The sequence below is a fragment of the Pipistrellus kuhlii genome, unplaced genomic scaffold (assembly GCF_014108245.1).
Source record: "Pipistrellus kuhlii isolate mPipKuh1 unplaced genomic scaffold, mPipKuh1.p scaffold_m20_p_6, whole genome shotgun sequence".
NCBI lineage: Eukaryota > Metazoa > Chordata > Mammalia > Chiroptera > Vespertilionidae > Pipistrellus > Pipistrellus kuhlii.
Window position 1 is genome coordinate 65,116,254 of NW_023425562.1, and position 15,814 is coordinate 65,132,067.

Here is a 15,814-nt window from a genome sequence, read left to right on the forward strand (position 1 = left end):
TTTTCAACTGCCACTACAGTTTTTCAAAGTGCTCTTATTCCTTTCTTTTGTTACTTTTATCAAGTTGGAACATAAATTTCAGGGAGTTCTATAGTCACCATTCAATCATGCACTGAGTTTAACTTTTACCTTGCTGGCGCCCCACCCCACTTATTGCACAAACATAAGCCTGGATTTTGAGCAATCCCAGCAAGAAGGCTACCGGTATGATTTTTTGGAAGAAGTAGTGTTTCATAAACAAAATAAGAAAATGGCTCGCCGACCTAGGATTCAAAGGTAATTTATTAGTCTGAGAAGAGGAGTCACACACTATACCCAGTAATATGCTTCTTTTATTTTTGTGCCTTTACCTTAAAAATATATTTAAACAAGAAACAAAGATAATATTGAATTTTCCCATAAATTTTGCTTTCTTATTTACAGTGTTACATTGTAAATAACATTCCATTATACACAAATTAATAACTGTGCATTACCGTATGGTTTCTTTACATATCCTTTCATAATACAGTACACACAGCTCGAAGCTATTACATTTAGAAAGGCTTGAGGGAAGAAGTACAAACTTTGTCAATAAGACTATTATTTTAAAAGGTTTTGACCTTGATTCTCTGCTAGATTGTTTCACTGAAACCATTCTTTGTTAAAAAAAAAATGCCCCATATGAGGGATGAAAATAACAGTTTAAGTCACCACAAGATCCACTTAAACTGGTTAACAAATAAAAACACTTTATCACTTATTACTGTTGCTAAATGGAGCACTACCACTGTCAAGTCATTTAAACGAGCAGATTTACCCTTCAATTCAGACACATCACATTAACGACAGTTGGTACCTCTTTACGAAATAAAAAATGTTTCCTGCAACTTTAGGTTTGACTTGTAAACAGTTAAAGCACACATTTTGTAAATATGATTGACTCATTCCTGGTCTTAGGTTACGCAATATGGGGGAGTTTCTATTTCATTGGGGAGACGCAAGCACTCACACTGCGCGCGCGCGCGCGCGCACACACACACACACACACACACACACACACACACACACACACACTCGTGCACTCAGCCTGCCTGTCCACAGAAGGCCGGCATGTCACTAGCACTCCTGCAGCAGCACTAATGTCACCAGCGGTGTGCGAGGCTGCAATAGGAGTTATAAAATGAAGACGATAGGACAGGATATCCAACTTCAGTTAAAAATGCGGAGAGCTCAGGCTCTGGAATGCCCTCAGGTGCTTCATGCTCAGCCTGAAGGTTCAGTTCACTGGGCTCTGCAAGCGGCACACCCCACCTTCGATGGCCACGGACTGTCCTGCCACCGCACCGGGAGGGAGTCTGGAAATGTGAGTCTGCAAAGAGGGAGACAGGAGAACGTTAGGTGCGCTGGCTGTGTCCCCGCAGGTGTGACAGGTGGAGGCTCCTCTGCCTCTGAGCACCCATGCCGGGGTGGTGGGAACCTTAGATGCCCAGATCCTGCTTGTGCAGGCCGCTCCGGGCATGTGTACTGAGCATCCCTGTGGGCCAAGTACAGAGCTACCCACTGGAGTGTCAGAATGGGCAGCCAGCCAAGGCCCCAGCAGCACAGAACTTACAGTGTAGCCAGTCTGTATTCAGAAGAGTAGAGTGCTTTTATTGCTGACACTATTACAGATATCCCCATTCTTTTTTTTTTTTTTTTTTAATCCTCACCCAAGACATTTTTTCCATTGATTTTCAGAGAGAGGGAAAGACAGAGAGAAACATCAGTGTGAGAGAAACACATTGATTGGTTGCCTCCTGTTTAACCCTGATCAGGACCTGGGCTGGGGAGGAGCTTGCAATGGAGGTACGTGCCCTTGACCGAAGGTCCCAGGTTGACACCATCCACTGAGTTGACACTATTCATTGAAGGGTCTCAGGTCGACACTATCCACAAACCGGCTAGAGTGAGTCCCCCATTTTCTGTATTCAGAGTAGCAGTGTGCTTTCATTGTTGGCACTATTACAGATGTCCCCCATTTTTATCCCCTTTGTCCATCTCTACCCAGCCCCCAAGATCAGTAGTGGTTTTTATGCCAACTATATTGATCACATTCCAGTTCCACGAAAACTAATAATTTTGTCCTCTGAGGATTCAGAGCAACTACAAATACCCGGTTCATGTTATTACTTCCAATTTGTTCCTTAAAAGAGCTGAGTAGCTTACAAAAAGTCAGATAATTCAACAACCTAAACTAAGTGAGGCAATGAGGAAAAGAAAAAGGAGAGGTTACAAAGCAAGGGGAAGACCCGCATGAGGTTAACACCTAGCCGACTGCTGCCCTGTCTCCCAGCTTCCCAGGGGCCACGGTAGGGTGGTTCACATGGCGCACAGGATCACACAAACCACGTGCCCAGAGAACAGCTGCGCCTACCAGCGCAGCCAGGGAGCCACATGTTTGGTGGGGCTTTAGAAAGGGTACGTGGCATGTACAGTGGATGAGCTGTATGACAGTGAGCGTGGTGGGATGAGGGCTACATTATGCAGAGGAGGCAGCCCTGAGTGAAGACGTGAGTGTCCCATGAGGGGTCAGGACGGCAGCCAGGAATCCCTTTGTAGATGGTCCTGCTTAATCCAGGGATAGATAAATGTAGGGAGTTTCTAAGAAGAACAGGACTGCATATCTTCAGGAATCTTCTGTTTCTCTAAATAAGCTTTTCCTGAGAACTGAACTGCGGGGAGCTCAGCCCCAAGCAGCCAAATAGGAAGCAAGCATATACATTTGATGGAAAAACAGGCAACATAGTTGGCTTATAGTTGAGGGTGGACACCACTTTTGAATCTCATTGTGCAAGTCCTGTTAGAGTAGCTGACACAGATCAACCATTTGGAAAGTTCTGGAGAACAGGACTGTCCTTGGTTTTTGTGTGTACAAGGCAGGCAGCAACCCGGAACCTTCGGGGGTGAGGTTGGTGGACTTGGGGATAGGGAGCTGGACGAGGAAATACCGTGGCATCACCAGGGATGTACGTTTCAGTGAGTTCACTTGGCAGGCTCGTGCTGCTGGAAACTAACTGTGTCCCAGCAGCTGGCCTCACTGTCATGTCCCAGGGCAAACTTGGTTCTCACTGCTTGGCTATCTTAGAGCTGAGAAGTCCATATTGAGACAAACTTGTGAATCTTCTGTTCCTTGTGAAGCATCATTAATCTTGTGGGAGGAGCTAGAAGAGGACCTGTTTGATTCTGCTAACAGCCCTTGTCACATTATTAACAAAAAGCTGAAATCCATGCAGGCTAGATGGGAATGGCAAGAAATATTTAAGGTGATGAATGGCAAGATACTCAACCCAACGGCCTAAAATACTCTACCCAACAAAGCTATCACTCAGAATCGAAGGCCAGATAAAGAGCTTCACTAATAAAAAAAAAAAAAAGCTAAAGGAGTTCATCACCGCCAAACCAGAATTATATGAATTGCTGAAGGGGGTTCTTTAGGAAGAGGAAGAAAATAAAGATTAAAATTATGAACAACAAATACGTAACTATCAACAAGTGAATCTAAAAACCAAGGGAATTTAAAAAATCTGATGAACAATATTAACTGGTGAATATAATAGAATCAGAGGTATGGAAGGGGAGTGGACTGACGATTCTTGGGGAAAAGAGGAGTGGGGATGCGGGAAGAGACTGAACATAAACTGTGCACCTATGGATCAGGACAATGGGGGTTGGGGAAAGGGCAGAGGGTGGGGTGGGAACCTGGTGAAGGGGAGCAATGGAGGGGGGAAAAATGAGGAACATTTGTAATAATATGAACAATAAAGATTTATAAAAGAATAAATGGTTTACACCAAGCTGGCTCTTAGAAACAGTAAGGCATTTTTAAGCTATAAAACTAGTTATCAGATACTATATTTACCTCTGATACAGGTTAAAGAAGGAGATTCTAGCAAAAAGAATATATCTGAGATATGAATAAAAAGGGGGGAAAATGTACTGTCTAAAAAAAAAAGCTGTCTATAAAAAAAAATAAAAAAAAAAAGCTCTGTGTTAGTGGGGCCATGTTTATACTTCAAGACATTATTAACATGAGGTGAAAGAGAATTTTTTTACCTAGGGGTCATTCATTATTTTTTTTAAAGATTCTCCTAAACAAAAAGCTCCCTGAGAGAGTAGAAGCCCTTTAGTCCATCTCCCCCCTAATGTCACCTCCTCAGTCCTGAACACAGGGATGCAGCTGTGACAGAGGTCAAGAATAAAGCAGAACCTCTGTGGAAAACAGTATGGTGGTTCCTCAAGAAATTAAACATAGAATTATCAGATGATATAACACTTCCATTTCTGAGTATATAACCTAAACATGTGAAAGCAGGAACTCAAAAATATAGTTATACACCAATGTTCACAGCAGCATTATTCACAACAGCCAAAAGGTAAAAGCAAACCAAATGTCCATTAGTGTATGAAGAGATAAATAAAATTGTGTAATATGCTAACAATGGAATATTATCCAGCTTGACAAAGGAACAACAGCCCCACAAATGCCACAATATGGATAAGCTTTAAAGACATTATGCTAAATGAAATAAATGATACAAAAGTGTAAACATTGGAGGATTCCATTTATTTGAGGTGCCTAGTAATCAAATTCATTGAGAGAATGCAGAATGCCAGCAGCTATGGGCAGCAGGGATGAAAAGTCATTGTTTAATGAGCACAGCTTGGGAAGATGAGTAAGTTCGGGAGATGGAGGGCTGTACAACAATGTGAATGGACTAAATGCCACTGATCTGTACACTCAGAAGAGGTTAGAATGATAACATTTATGTCATATATTTTGCCACATTTTTTTAAATCGGCAACTGAAGATGTTTTTATGTGATTTGAGACAGAGAAAGAGAGAGAGAGAGAGAGAGAGAGAGAGAGAGAGAGAGAGAGAGAGAGAGAAGAGAGAGAGAGAGAGAGAGAGAGAGAGAGAGATGACAGAGAAACACTGATCAGCTGCCTCCCATAAGACCCTGAGCACAGATTGAACCCACAACCCAGGTATGTGCTTTGACTAGAATTGAACCCACAACCTTCTGGTGTATAGGATGATGGGCCAATCAACTGAACCACCCAGGCAGGACTTCCACCATTTTTTAAAAAGAAATAAAGCATAAATGACACTTTCCTACCTGGTCCAGAATAGTTTTCCACAAGATGGCATTAAGAGAAGGGGTCAGTTAGGAATTAATCCGGGATATAGACCTCATAGGAGAAACATTAACACTACCAGGCCCTGTTCACAAATAAATTGGAATTTTCTAATCAGGTTAAATTATCTGTCACTAAAAGAGAAGCTCACAGGAAAATCTATCCTCATATTTCCCAAAGGTCCAGGGAGAATCCAGCGACAAGAGTGGACAGAAAATAAATTGTTAAAACATCAAAGAGTGACCATATGTCCAAACAGATGGCCTGCAATCTGACCAGAGGGATGTTGGTCTTAAAACAACTGATTTCTTGCTGACCATGGAAAAGACCCAGAACAAGGGGGAAGAAAGACATGTCTCATGAACCAAGGGACTTGGTAGCAATCTCTTAAGATTTACAAAAACACAGACGGCCAATCCTAACTTATCTCTCACACTCCCATCCCCCATTAAGTTTACACCAGAGGAACATCTAAATAAACTGAACTAAATCACAGTGTCAAGGAGAGTTAGGAAGGTAATGAAAAAAGGACTGAAAATGATGACAGTGGTCTTGAGACAATAACAGCACCTGGGCAAAATACTTCAAAACTACAATGAGATTTGTATAAACTGAGCTGATTACATAAAACAGAAGTGTTCAACTACACAAACGAGTGGTGAGATTACCCACTCCCTCAATTGTCATCTAGTCAAGGGGTTATTTTGAGATTACAAAACAAATTGGCATGGTCTTGGTGGTGAGAGGAGTAAACTGGCTAACCATCCAAATGTCAATGCTTCACCAGTTTCATCCATCAACATGGTCTTCTGACTCATCAAAAAATAAGTGACCTTGGTCTGAAAAGGTTTGAGCCAAGATGTATTTGAAGCTTTCTATGGAGATTGCAATGGAGCGTCACATTCTATTATAAACACTGGGAGCTGTTTCACAGGCTATTTTACATAAGTGTTTATCCCCCAAATTTCTTTTAAAGAAGTGGGTTTGAATTTCTCTTGAGACTAAAAATAGACCACTTTCTACAATTAACTTATATGTCAGCATTTAAAAGCACAATAAAGTATTTTACATTGCCTAAGGCCTGTGCAGACCCTAGGGTACCTTATAAGCGTAAGAGCTTAAAAAGAGTGTCTTTGAAGCCATTTAAGTAACAATGCACTTTCATTGGAGTTTACATGAAATGACACATGAAAATTATAGGTAAAAAACACACAGATTGATTCATTTTGGGTAATCTCCCTCCATTTCTTGCTGCATAGGTCTTTCATATATGATTTCAAGTCTCTAATATCCTTTTCTGGTTCTTTCTCAAGAAAATACTTCCTTGACTGGATCCCCTACTCAGTCTAGAAACTCATTCTAGCTGCTCGAACACTCATCTGAGCATGCGATGTAACTGTCTTGATTTTGGTTTGCTTTGAGCTTTTAGGTCTCTGTAATTGAAAGCCAGCTGGAAGTGGGAGATGGCCCTACCACACCTATGTAGTCCCTGAACCTGTCACAGTGCTTGACACAAAAGGCTAGACATGCTCACTGAGTGGCTAAGTGACAAAAATATACCTTCCAAGGTAAGTTTATGAACATGCAAAGAATCTCAAATGTTTTAGCTAGTGTGACCAGTCAGTTTGGCTAAAAAGTCAATCATACTAGTTTGTCATATAAATATTTTTTAAGATAAAAAAAAAAATTATATATATATATATATATATATATATATATATCGACTGAATGAAAGAAAATATTCGCCAATGATACCTCTGATAAGGAGTTACTATCCAAATTTTATAAAGAACTCAACACCAAGGAAAAAAGCAATGCAATTAAAAAACAGGCAGAGGACCTGAAGTGAGACGTTTCCAAAGACATGTGAGAAGATGCTTAATGTCCCTAATCATCAGATAAATAAAATTAAAAACACAATGAAATATCACCTCATACTTGGTAAAACAGCTATCATCAACAAATCAACAAACAAGTGTTGGTAAGGATGTGGAGAAGGGAGCTCTCGTACACTGCTTTTGGGAATGCAGATTGGTACAGACACTGTGGAAAGCAATATGGATCCTCAAATAATTAACCATGGAACTTCCTTGTGACCTAGTGATTCCACTTTTGGGGATATATCCAAAGAAACCCAAAACACTAATTCAAAAGTATGTATGCACCCCTATATTCATTGTGGCGTTATTTATAATAGCCAATATATGAAAACAACCAAATAAATGATTAGCTAAAGAAATTTGGTACATATGTTCAGTGGAATATTACTCAGCCATAAAAAAGAATGAGATATTACTATTTGCAACAGCATAAATGTACCTAGAGGTTATTGTCTGTCTGTCTGTCTGTCTGTCTGTCTATCTATCTATCTATCTATCTATAAAAGAGGTAATATGCAAATTAGGCCGGGACGCCATAATGGGTGATGACCAGACAGGAGGAGGTTGTATGTGCAGGTGAGGCCCTGAGTGAAGATGGAGACAGAGAGAGGGGGGACAGCTGACCCCTGGAGCTGTAGCAGACACGGACAGGGACACGGGGACTGGAGCAGACATGGACAGGGACAAGGGGGCTGAATGCAGGCTGGGAGAGGAGAGGGTGGAACCCTCCTGCAGCCTCCTTGGCTGATCGCAGGCCCAGAGAGGAATGGATGGGCCTGCCCGCAGCTTCCCCAGCCAATCGCAGGCCCTGAGAAGAAAGGGCAGGTCTGCCTGCAGCTTTGTGGCTGAGCACAGGCCCGGAGTAAAACGACAGCAAGTCCTTTCAGTATAATTGGGGCATTAGAGGCCCAGAGAATGATCACTTCCTTTTCTATGAAACACATAACTCTGACACTATTTACAATTAAATAAGTTCCATATATTTTGACATCTTACAGCCCTGGAAAGTTACATATAATGATCAGCAAAGTGAAAAGATGAAAAGAAATTTTAGGCTTCTAAAGATGTAACTAATTTCTGTCTAGAAGGCACACCAATTCAAAAAGTGATGGTTTTATTGTCCTATAGGACATTAGCCAGATTGTACCTAATTTAGCAGTTTTACTTCAGGCTTTCATCTTTGGCAATTTCATTTGAACAGCATTGTCATCCTGCCAGTCCCTTCACTGAGTTAAACAGAACTTTTGCATCTGCTATTATGTATTTGAATAAGAATTATGTATTCAACACAAAATTTTATTTTGACACAATAAAACAAAAGATCATTTCACTCTTCCCTGGAACACAGAAAAGCACAAACTTGAATCATTGGTGTGGCTTAGGCTAATTTTCCAAATAGTGTTAATAAAATTCATGAAGGGATCTTCACAGAGCCAAGAATTCTCTTTCGGGCCTATATAATTAGCATCTCCAAGGAGGAAGCTTGTTATTCTGTGTTTTGTTTTGTTTTGCTTTTTAATACTCACTAGAGGATATTTTTTCACTGCTTTTTAGAGACAGTAGATAGGAGGGGGAGGGAAAGGGGTAGGAATAAGGGGAAGGGAAGGAGGAGGGAAAGGGAGGGAGAAGGAAGGAGGGAGGGGAGGAGGAGGGAAAAGGCCTGCTCAAGGCTGAGGGCAGGCCTTCACCAGCATAATAAGCTGCATAGGAAACACCTATTCTGACTGCTCATTGGCTAAGCTCCTCATATGCTACTCGCAGTGTTATTGGTAACTTGCCTAATAAAAATCAAGAAGGTGACCTATGGTTTTTCCACCTCACTCCTGGAGGAAAAAATGAAGGTTTGCTGCTGAAGTGGCTAAGAAATGCCATATCTTGCCCTAGCCAGTTTGGCTTGGTGGATAGAGCCTTGGCCTGCAGACTGCAAGGTATGAATTTGATTCTGATCAAGGGCATGTACCCAGGTTGCAGGCTCCTCCTTGGCTGGGGCCCAGGTCAGGGCTCATGTAAGAGGCAGCCAATTGCAGTGTCCCTCTTACACTGATGTTTTTCTCTTTCCCTCTCTCTTCCATACTCTCTAAAAATCAATGTAAAAATATCCTCAGGTGAGGATAAAAAAAGAGAAAGAAATGTACTATCCTATGAAAGAGACATCTTGAAAATCTCTAAAGAAAATCTCATTCTTTCGTGGTGAAGGGACTGGAGTCCATGCTGATGAAAACACCTTGGTGGCTGAAGTGGTGGGCAGTGGCAGTAGCAGCGGGGTGATGGGGCTGGTGCCTTCCCCTGATCAGCCAGGTTGCCTCCTGCAGAGGGAGGCGAGCAGGCTTAAGCCATCAGTAGGACATCCATTGAGGGCTCCCGGACTGTGAGAGGGGGCAGGGTGGGCTGAGGAACACTCCCTCCCAGTGCACTAATTTCATGCACCAAGCCTCTAGTACTAAATGAAATAAGTCAGACAGAGAAAGACAAATACCATATGATTTCACTTATAAGTGGAACCTATTTTTAAATTTATTTTTAATTTTTTCCAGCTTTATTGAAATATAATTGATGCATATTATTTATTTATTTTCCTTTTTATTAAATTTATTGGGGCGACACTGGTTAACAGGTTTCAGGTGCATAATTCCACAGCACATCATTTGTACACTGTATTGTGTGTTCACCACCCCAAGTCAAGTCTCCTTCTAAAGAACAAAATAAACAAAATTGAAATAGACTAATAGATACAGAGCACAGACTGATGGTTGCCATAGGGGAGTGGGCTTGGGGGTCTGGGTGAAAAACGGTACAGGGGTTAAGAACTACAATGATAGTTACATAATAATCACAGGGATGTGACGTACAGCATAGGGGGTATAGTAAATGATATTGTAATAACTATGTATGGTGCCAGGTGGGAACTGGAAATATTTGGGGGAGTGCTTTGTGAAATGTACAATTGTCTGAGTACTATGCTGTACACCTGAAACTAATACAAACTACTACTGAATGTAAACTGTAATTGAAAAATAAAATATAATAAAAAGTACAGTCTGACTAAATTTTTCCACTTTCCAAATGACTGCATTGTTAGAATGGGAATGAAAGTAGATTTCTCACGTTAACAGGCCCAATGGAACCCAATGGCCTGCTGGTTATACTACTTTCTTTCTTGCTAATTCTCTGAGTGGCACAGGAAGGTCTTTGAGATTAACACTCATTGTATAATAACGTATTTGACCTGAAGATTTCAAAACGAAGTTAAAGGAAGAAAAATTGATATAAAAACTATATAATTGCTTGATGTTCTAATCACAATCTAAGTAGTAGCTGAGACTTCCCATCATTCATACTCACATCTTTAAATCTTTTAAGACCACCTTACTGACTGCTCTTTTGTGGTTTCTAGGGAAACTACAAGCACACAATTTAATTTTAAAAGTCTCAAAGCCTTTATTTAGTGGTTATATTTTAATTAATCTTTCCACTCTTAGGATAGTTGCTTGAGATCTCTCACAAGAGTCAAGAAAAGATCCTCTTAAACAAGTTATTATACTCTGGTGGGGTCAAGAAAATAAAATCTAGACAGATACACTTCAAAAAAAGCTTCTGGAAATATTTTATTTACTGGTTTCATAATTCTGAAGATTTGTTTTTTTATTTTTATTATTTTTAAATATTTTTAGATTATTTTTTTAATTTTTATTCAGTTATAGTTGACATATATTATATTAATTTCAGACATTTATGTACCTTACAAAGTAATTACCCAAATAACTCTGGCACCATACATACTTATTACAATATTATTGACTATGTTCTCTATACTGTACTTTGCATCCTGTGGTTTTCTATTTTTAAAAAATAGGGCTTGGAGCAAGATGATACTGCAGTCAAAGCAACACATGCTTTTACATTTTACAGATAGAACAAAGGACATCGGAAAAGCACTTCTACATGTACAGTCCTAAGAAATGGCATTTCAAAACAGAGGTTTTCATCAGCCAGAGGCTAAAAAAGTTCACTCATATGTGGGATATAAAACTGAAACTCATGAACACAAACAGCAGTGTGGTGGTTGTCAAAGGGGAGGGGGTCCTAATAGAAGGTGACAGGAGAAGATCTGACTTTGGGTGGTAGGCAGTTGGTATAATATACACATCTTGTAACATAGAAACCCACACCTGAAATCTGTATGCTCATGTTGACCAATGTCACCCCAATCAATTTAAAAAAATATTTTTAAAGTACATGTAGCATGCAACATATCATATCTAATTTTTTAAAAATATATTGACTTTTTACAGAGAGGAAGGGAGAGGGATAGACAGTTAGAAATATCGATGAAAGAGAAACATCAATTCAGCTGCCTCCTGCACACCCCCTACTGGGGATGTGCCCACAAACAAGGTACATGCCCTTGATCAGGATCAAACCTGGGACCCTTCAGTCCCTAGGCCAACGCTCTATCTACTGAGCCAAACCAGCTAGGGCTATCATGTCTAATTTTAACATTAATTTACAGAGGAAGTTTATCGTAATGGTTATGTGCATGGTTCAGAAAAATAAGTCTCCAAAAGCAGCCAACTGCTTTCCTCCCCATCATTTTTGTGCTGCTAAAAAAGTTTTGTTAGAAGAGAGATAGTAAGCTAAGAGAGAGCATGGTTTAGGGCAGTGGTCAGCAAACTGCGGCTCACGAGCCACATTCGGCTCTTTGGCCCCTTGAGTGTGGTTCTTCCACAAAATACTATGTACGGGTGCGCACATGCAATGCGATTGAAACTTCATGGTCCATGCGCAGAAGTTGGTTTTCGGCTCTCAAAAGAAATTTCAATCATTGTACTGTTGATATTTGGCTCTGTTGACTAATGAGTTTGCCAACCACTGGTTTAGGGGGACAAAGGGATGGAAAGGGAAGGTATGGAATCTTCCTTCTTCATTCATATCAGCCAAAGGCCAATTCTATGCTAAAAAGAGACAGCACAAAAGAGGTAGCAATAAAACAATTGCGTAAGAACTACTCTTAAACTGTCAATGCACAAGAAACTGTATATCTGACTTGGTTGATTTACTAGCACTGCTTTGGATAACTAACCTGTAGGTTAACCAGTTTTAAATTAGATACAGTACCTGTAGGATGAGTTAGCACCTTTTGGATCAACACAAAATAAATATTGCTGCCAGTTAATAAAGTTTGCTGAAGATCAATTTGACTAATTAGCAGATAGTTCTCTGGTCAAAGATATTTGGGTGTTAGGATAGTGCATTAGCTGGCTAGGACTTTCATAACGAAATGCTTCAGACTGGTGGCTTAAATAGCAAAGATTTGTTTTCTCACAGTTCTGGAGCTGGAAGTCCAAGGTCAGGGTATCAGTACATTTGGTTTCTTCTGAAGCCTCTCTTCTTGGCTCACAGATGGCCTTTTCTCTGTGCATCCACATACCTGGGGTCTCCTCCTCTTATATGGATGTAGTCCTATTGGATTAGGGCCCCACTCTTATGACCTCATTTATCTTAATCTCCTCTTTAGAGACCCATCTCCAAATAGTCACATTGCGGGTGAGGCCTTCAAGATACGAATTTGGGGAAAACCGTTTATTCCATAAGTGACCTCGTGTGCCCTTAAAGTGATACAGAGTAAAATCCAACAGAGCCCCAGATGTTTTGATCGCCTTCAGTCCTCTGAACTGAAATGCCCTCCCCCCCTCTCCATTGCTCCTTGTTGTTTCTCAGCCACATTCTCCTGCCTCAGGGTCATGACACATGCTGTTCTCCTCTGGAAAGCTCTTCCACCCAACATCCACCTGGCTCCCTTGTTTACTTCTATCTGATCTTTACTGAACAGCAACCTTCCAGGCAGGTTAAATAGTCCACTCACCTGAGTCCTACTACCCTTTCTCCTGTGTCTTTACCACAATATAACCACCCATCTGTTTTGTGTCTTTATCTTGTTCATTGTTTGTTGTCCCGGCCTCCCCCCTCCCCCCGCACCCATGCACAAAAATTCTACAGGGATGGGGAGTTTTATCTGTTTGCTCACTGTTTTCCCTTAGGACCTAAAAGATAGCCTGACCATGTGAGGAACTCAGTATTTTTATTAAAGGGCTAGAGGCCAGGTGCATTAAATTGGGGAGGAGATGGTCCCTCAGCCTGGCCTGTGCCCTCTTTCAGACTTGGAGCTTTCGGGGGATATCCGACTGCCAGCTTAGGCCCACGGGGAGCAGGCTTAAGAAGGCAGTTGGACATCCTTAGAGCTGCCGCAAAGGCAGGAGAGGCTCCCACCACCACCACTGCGCTCACCAGCCGTGGGCCCGGTTTCTGGCTAAGCGGCGCTCCCCCTATGGGAGCACAATGACCACTAGGGGACAGCTCCTGTGTTGAGCATCTGCCCCCTGGTGGTCAATGTGCATCATAGCTACTGGTAGTTCAGCCATTCGGTCAATTTGCATATTAACCTTATATTATACTAGAGGCCCAGTGCACAAAAATCCATACACTGGAGAGGGGGCCCCTCAACCCGGCCTGCCCCCTCTCACAGTCTAGGAGCCCTCAGGGGTGGGAGGCGACCCAGCAATCAGGGGAAGGCAATGTCTCCATCACACCTCTGCTGCTGCCACTGCTGGTAGCACAAGCCTCAGCCGGCCTTGGTTACCTGAGTTTCGGGTGGCCCTGGGCAGCAACTAACCGAGGCTTGCCTGCGTATCAGACCAGCCCTGGGCATATGGGGTGCTGAGGGGACTGGGGGACTCCAGAGGTAGGTGTATGAAGCCAGCCGCCCTGGTGGGGCTGAAGGGACTGGGCAATGCCATCTTGTGCCTATGGGTGCCACCATCTTTGAGGGCATGGCAGTCAATTAGCATATTCCCTCCTTATTGGCTGTGGGCTCTGCCATCTTTGCAACAGCGTGAGGGTCAATTAGCATATTCCCTCTATTAGATAGGATTTCTTTTTAAATGAGGGCTGGGAAATGAAAGAGAACAAACTGCAAATTGGGCATTTCTTATTTCTTAATTTTTTAGTTTTTTTTATTCTAGTTTATAAATTTGTTATAAATATTTGAAGAGACTTATACAAATAAAGCAATCAAAATGATACTGAAGTTATGGACCTTAAAACTCTGGGGAAACAAGAAGCCTACTTCATTTCCCACAACTGACACTGTCTGGTCATTTACCCTCCACAACACTGCACCCCTCCTTCAGAGAGAGCTCATTGGACATCGGCAGCCCAGACAGTAGCCAGCGGGGGCTGTGTGCCTCTGTCTGCTGTGCTGCAGGAATGAATTCTGATGAATTCAGCACAAGGAGGAGCCTGGAAAAGCCCAGGGCAACCCTGCTCGCAGGGACATTTTCCCTTCTGGAAAGCAGGGTGCCAGACTGGTGAAAGGCAGTGCCTCCAGCTCAATTTCACAGGGTTATGGGCATTTGAAGAGTCTGGCATTCCTTCTCCCTTCTCATGCTAATTCTGCCTTGTTCTTCAAATTGCTAAGTCTCAGGTAACATTTTTTTTTTTAATCTACTAACAGTGTCACATGGACCTCCTTAGTATAGTGCATAATAATGTATATATTTTGTAGGATGAAGATACATTAACTACGGGCTGAGCTTATCATCCGGATCCATCATCACTGTGCTTCTCGGAGAACATCAGTTTGGGACTGTGAGGTGGCACATCTCCCGTCCCTGCACAGTGAATTCTTACCTGATGTCATAATAGTCACTCTCCTTTTCCTTTTACTGGCACGAACGTGATAGACCTTAAATGACCCACTCCCGAGAGAAGGGCTGGGGAAGTGTGTCTGGTTGGTTTTTATTGCTTTGTTTCTATTATGGGCTTCTTATTTTCCTTAATGAGTTGAGTCAGGAGACACCCCCACCTCCACCCCACCAGCCCATCCTTTTCCCATAAGTGTCCCGCCTACTGCTTTCAAGACCTGTCTTTCAAGGAGACACAACTTGTGAATAAGTATATTCTGAGTACCTGTGTACCACATTTTAAACCTTGGAATGTAGTTTACTCCTCTAAAAATAGTTTGGTCTTCAGACTTCATCCTGAAAGCAGAGGTACTCACATAATTGACAGTTTCATATGAACATGCTTAACACCACTCAGAATAATGTGCATATTTTATAGACTAACACCCCATTTAACTATAGGTCAAGATATCCGGGTGCTCAGCCCCATGCCTGTGTGATGCTGGGTGAATCAGGCAAAGGCTCGGAGCTGTATAATGTGGACTCGGGGTCACATGGTCCAGAGTAGCCTCTCAGAGCTGTACCAGTTTTCTGTGCTGGGTTCGTGGAGTTTTGTGTACATAATATTGCTAATGAATGAAAGAACAAGTGTTTTACTTCTATTCCCTCACTGCTTTCAACTGAAAGTTATAAACTGGCCAGAGCAATTTGAAGATGTGATTCCTAAGTTCAACCCAACAAATCAGAAATATCAACAGAATGAGGAATTAATACCACATGTTAGTCATTTTACTGTATGTCGCTCCTGCCTCGTTTTCCACATTTAAAACAAGGATGCCGTAAAAGATCCATTGGCAAAGTTGGACAAAACACAATGAGAGCATTATGGTAAGTTTCACTATTAGATCCAAAACAAGCTGCAAAGAGGGAAAAGTTCTATTGTTCTCACATATAAATATCATGTCCAAGGAGCCTTAAAATGAGATTAAAATGTTGTCTGATGAGAACAGCATGTTGAATTTTCTTGGCAACTTTTGTCACTTCTTTTACCATGCAAAGCACACCGCACTTCAGAGGCAACATCAGACAAGATCGCCC

The 15,814-nt window shown here is 41.7% G+C and overlaps 1 protein-coding gene across 13 annotated transcripts in view; it reads right to left on the minus strand.

The window, feature by feature from the left end:
* Positions 1-264: 264 nt before the first annotated feature.
* TASP1 (taspase 1) overlaps positions 265-15,814 on the minus strand; it is a 233,348-nt gene continuing 217,798 nt past the window's right edge. For 11 of the 13 annotated variants that reach the window (XM_036418444.2, XM_036418435.2, XM_036418430.2 and 8 more), the window contains one exon: positions 265-1,351. In XM_036418444.2, coding sequence (XP_036274337.1) covers positions 1,259-1,351 — 93 coding nt within the window. In that variant the 3' untranslated portion in view covers positions 265-1,258. The remainder of the gene's footprint in view (positions 1,352-15,814) is intronic. The other 2 variants (XM_036418440.2, XR_004984368.2) reach the window with 2 other exon arrangements.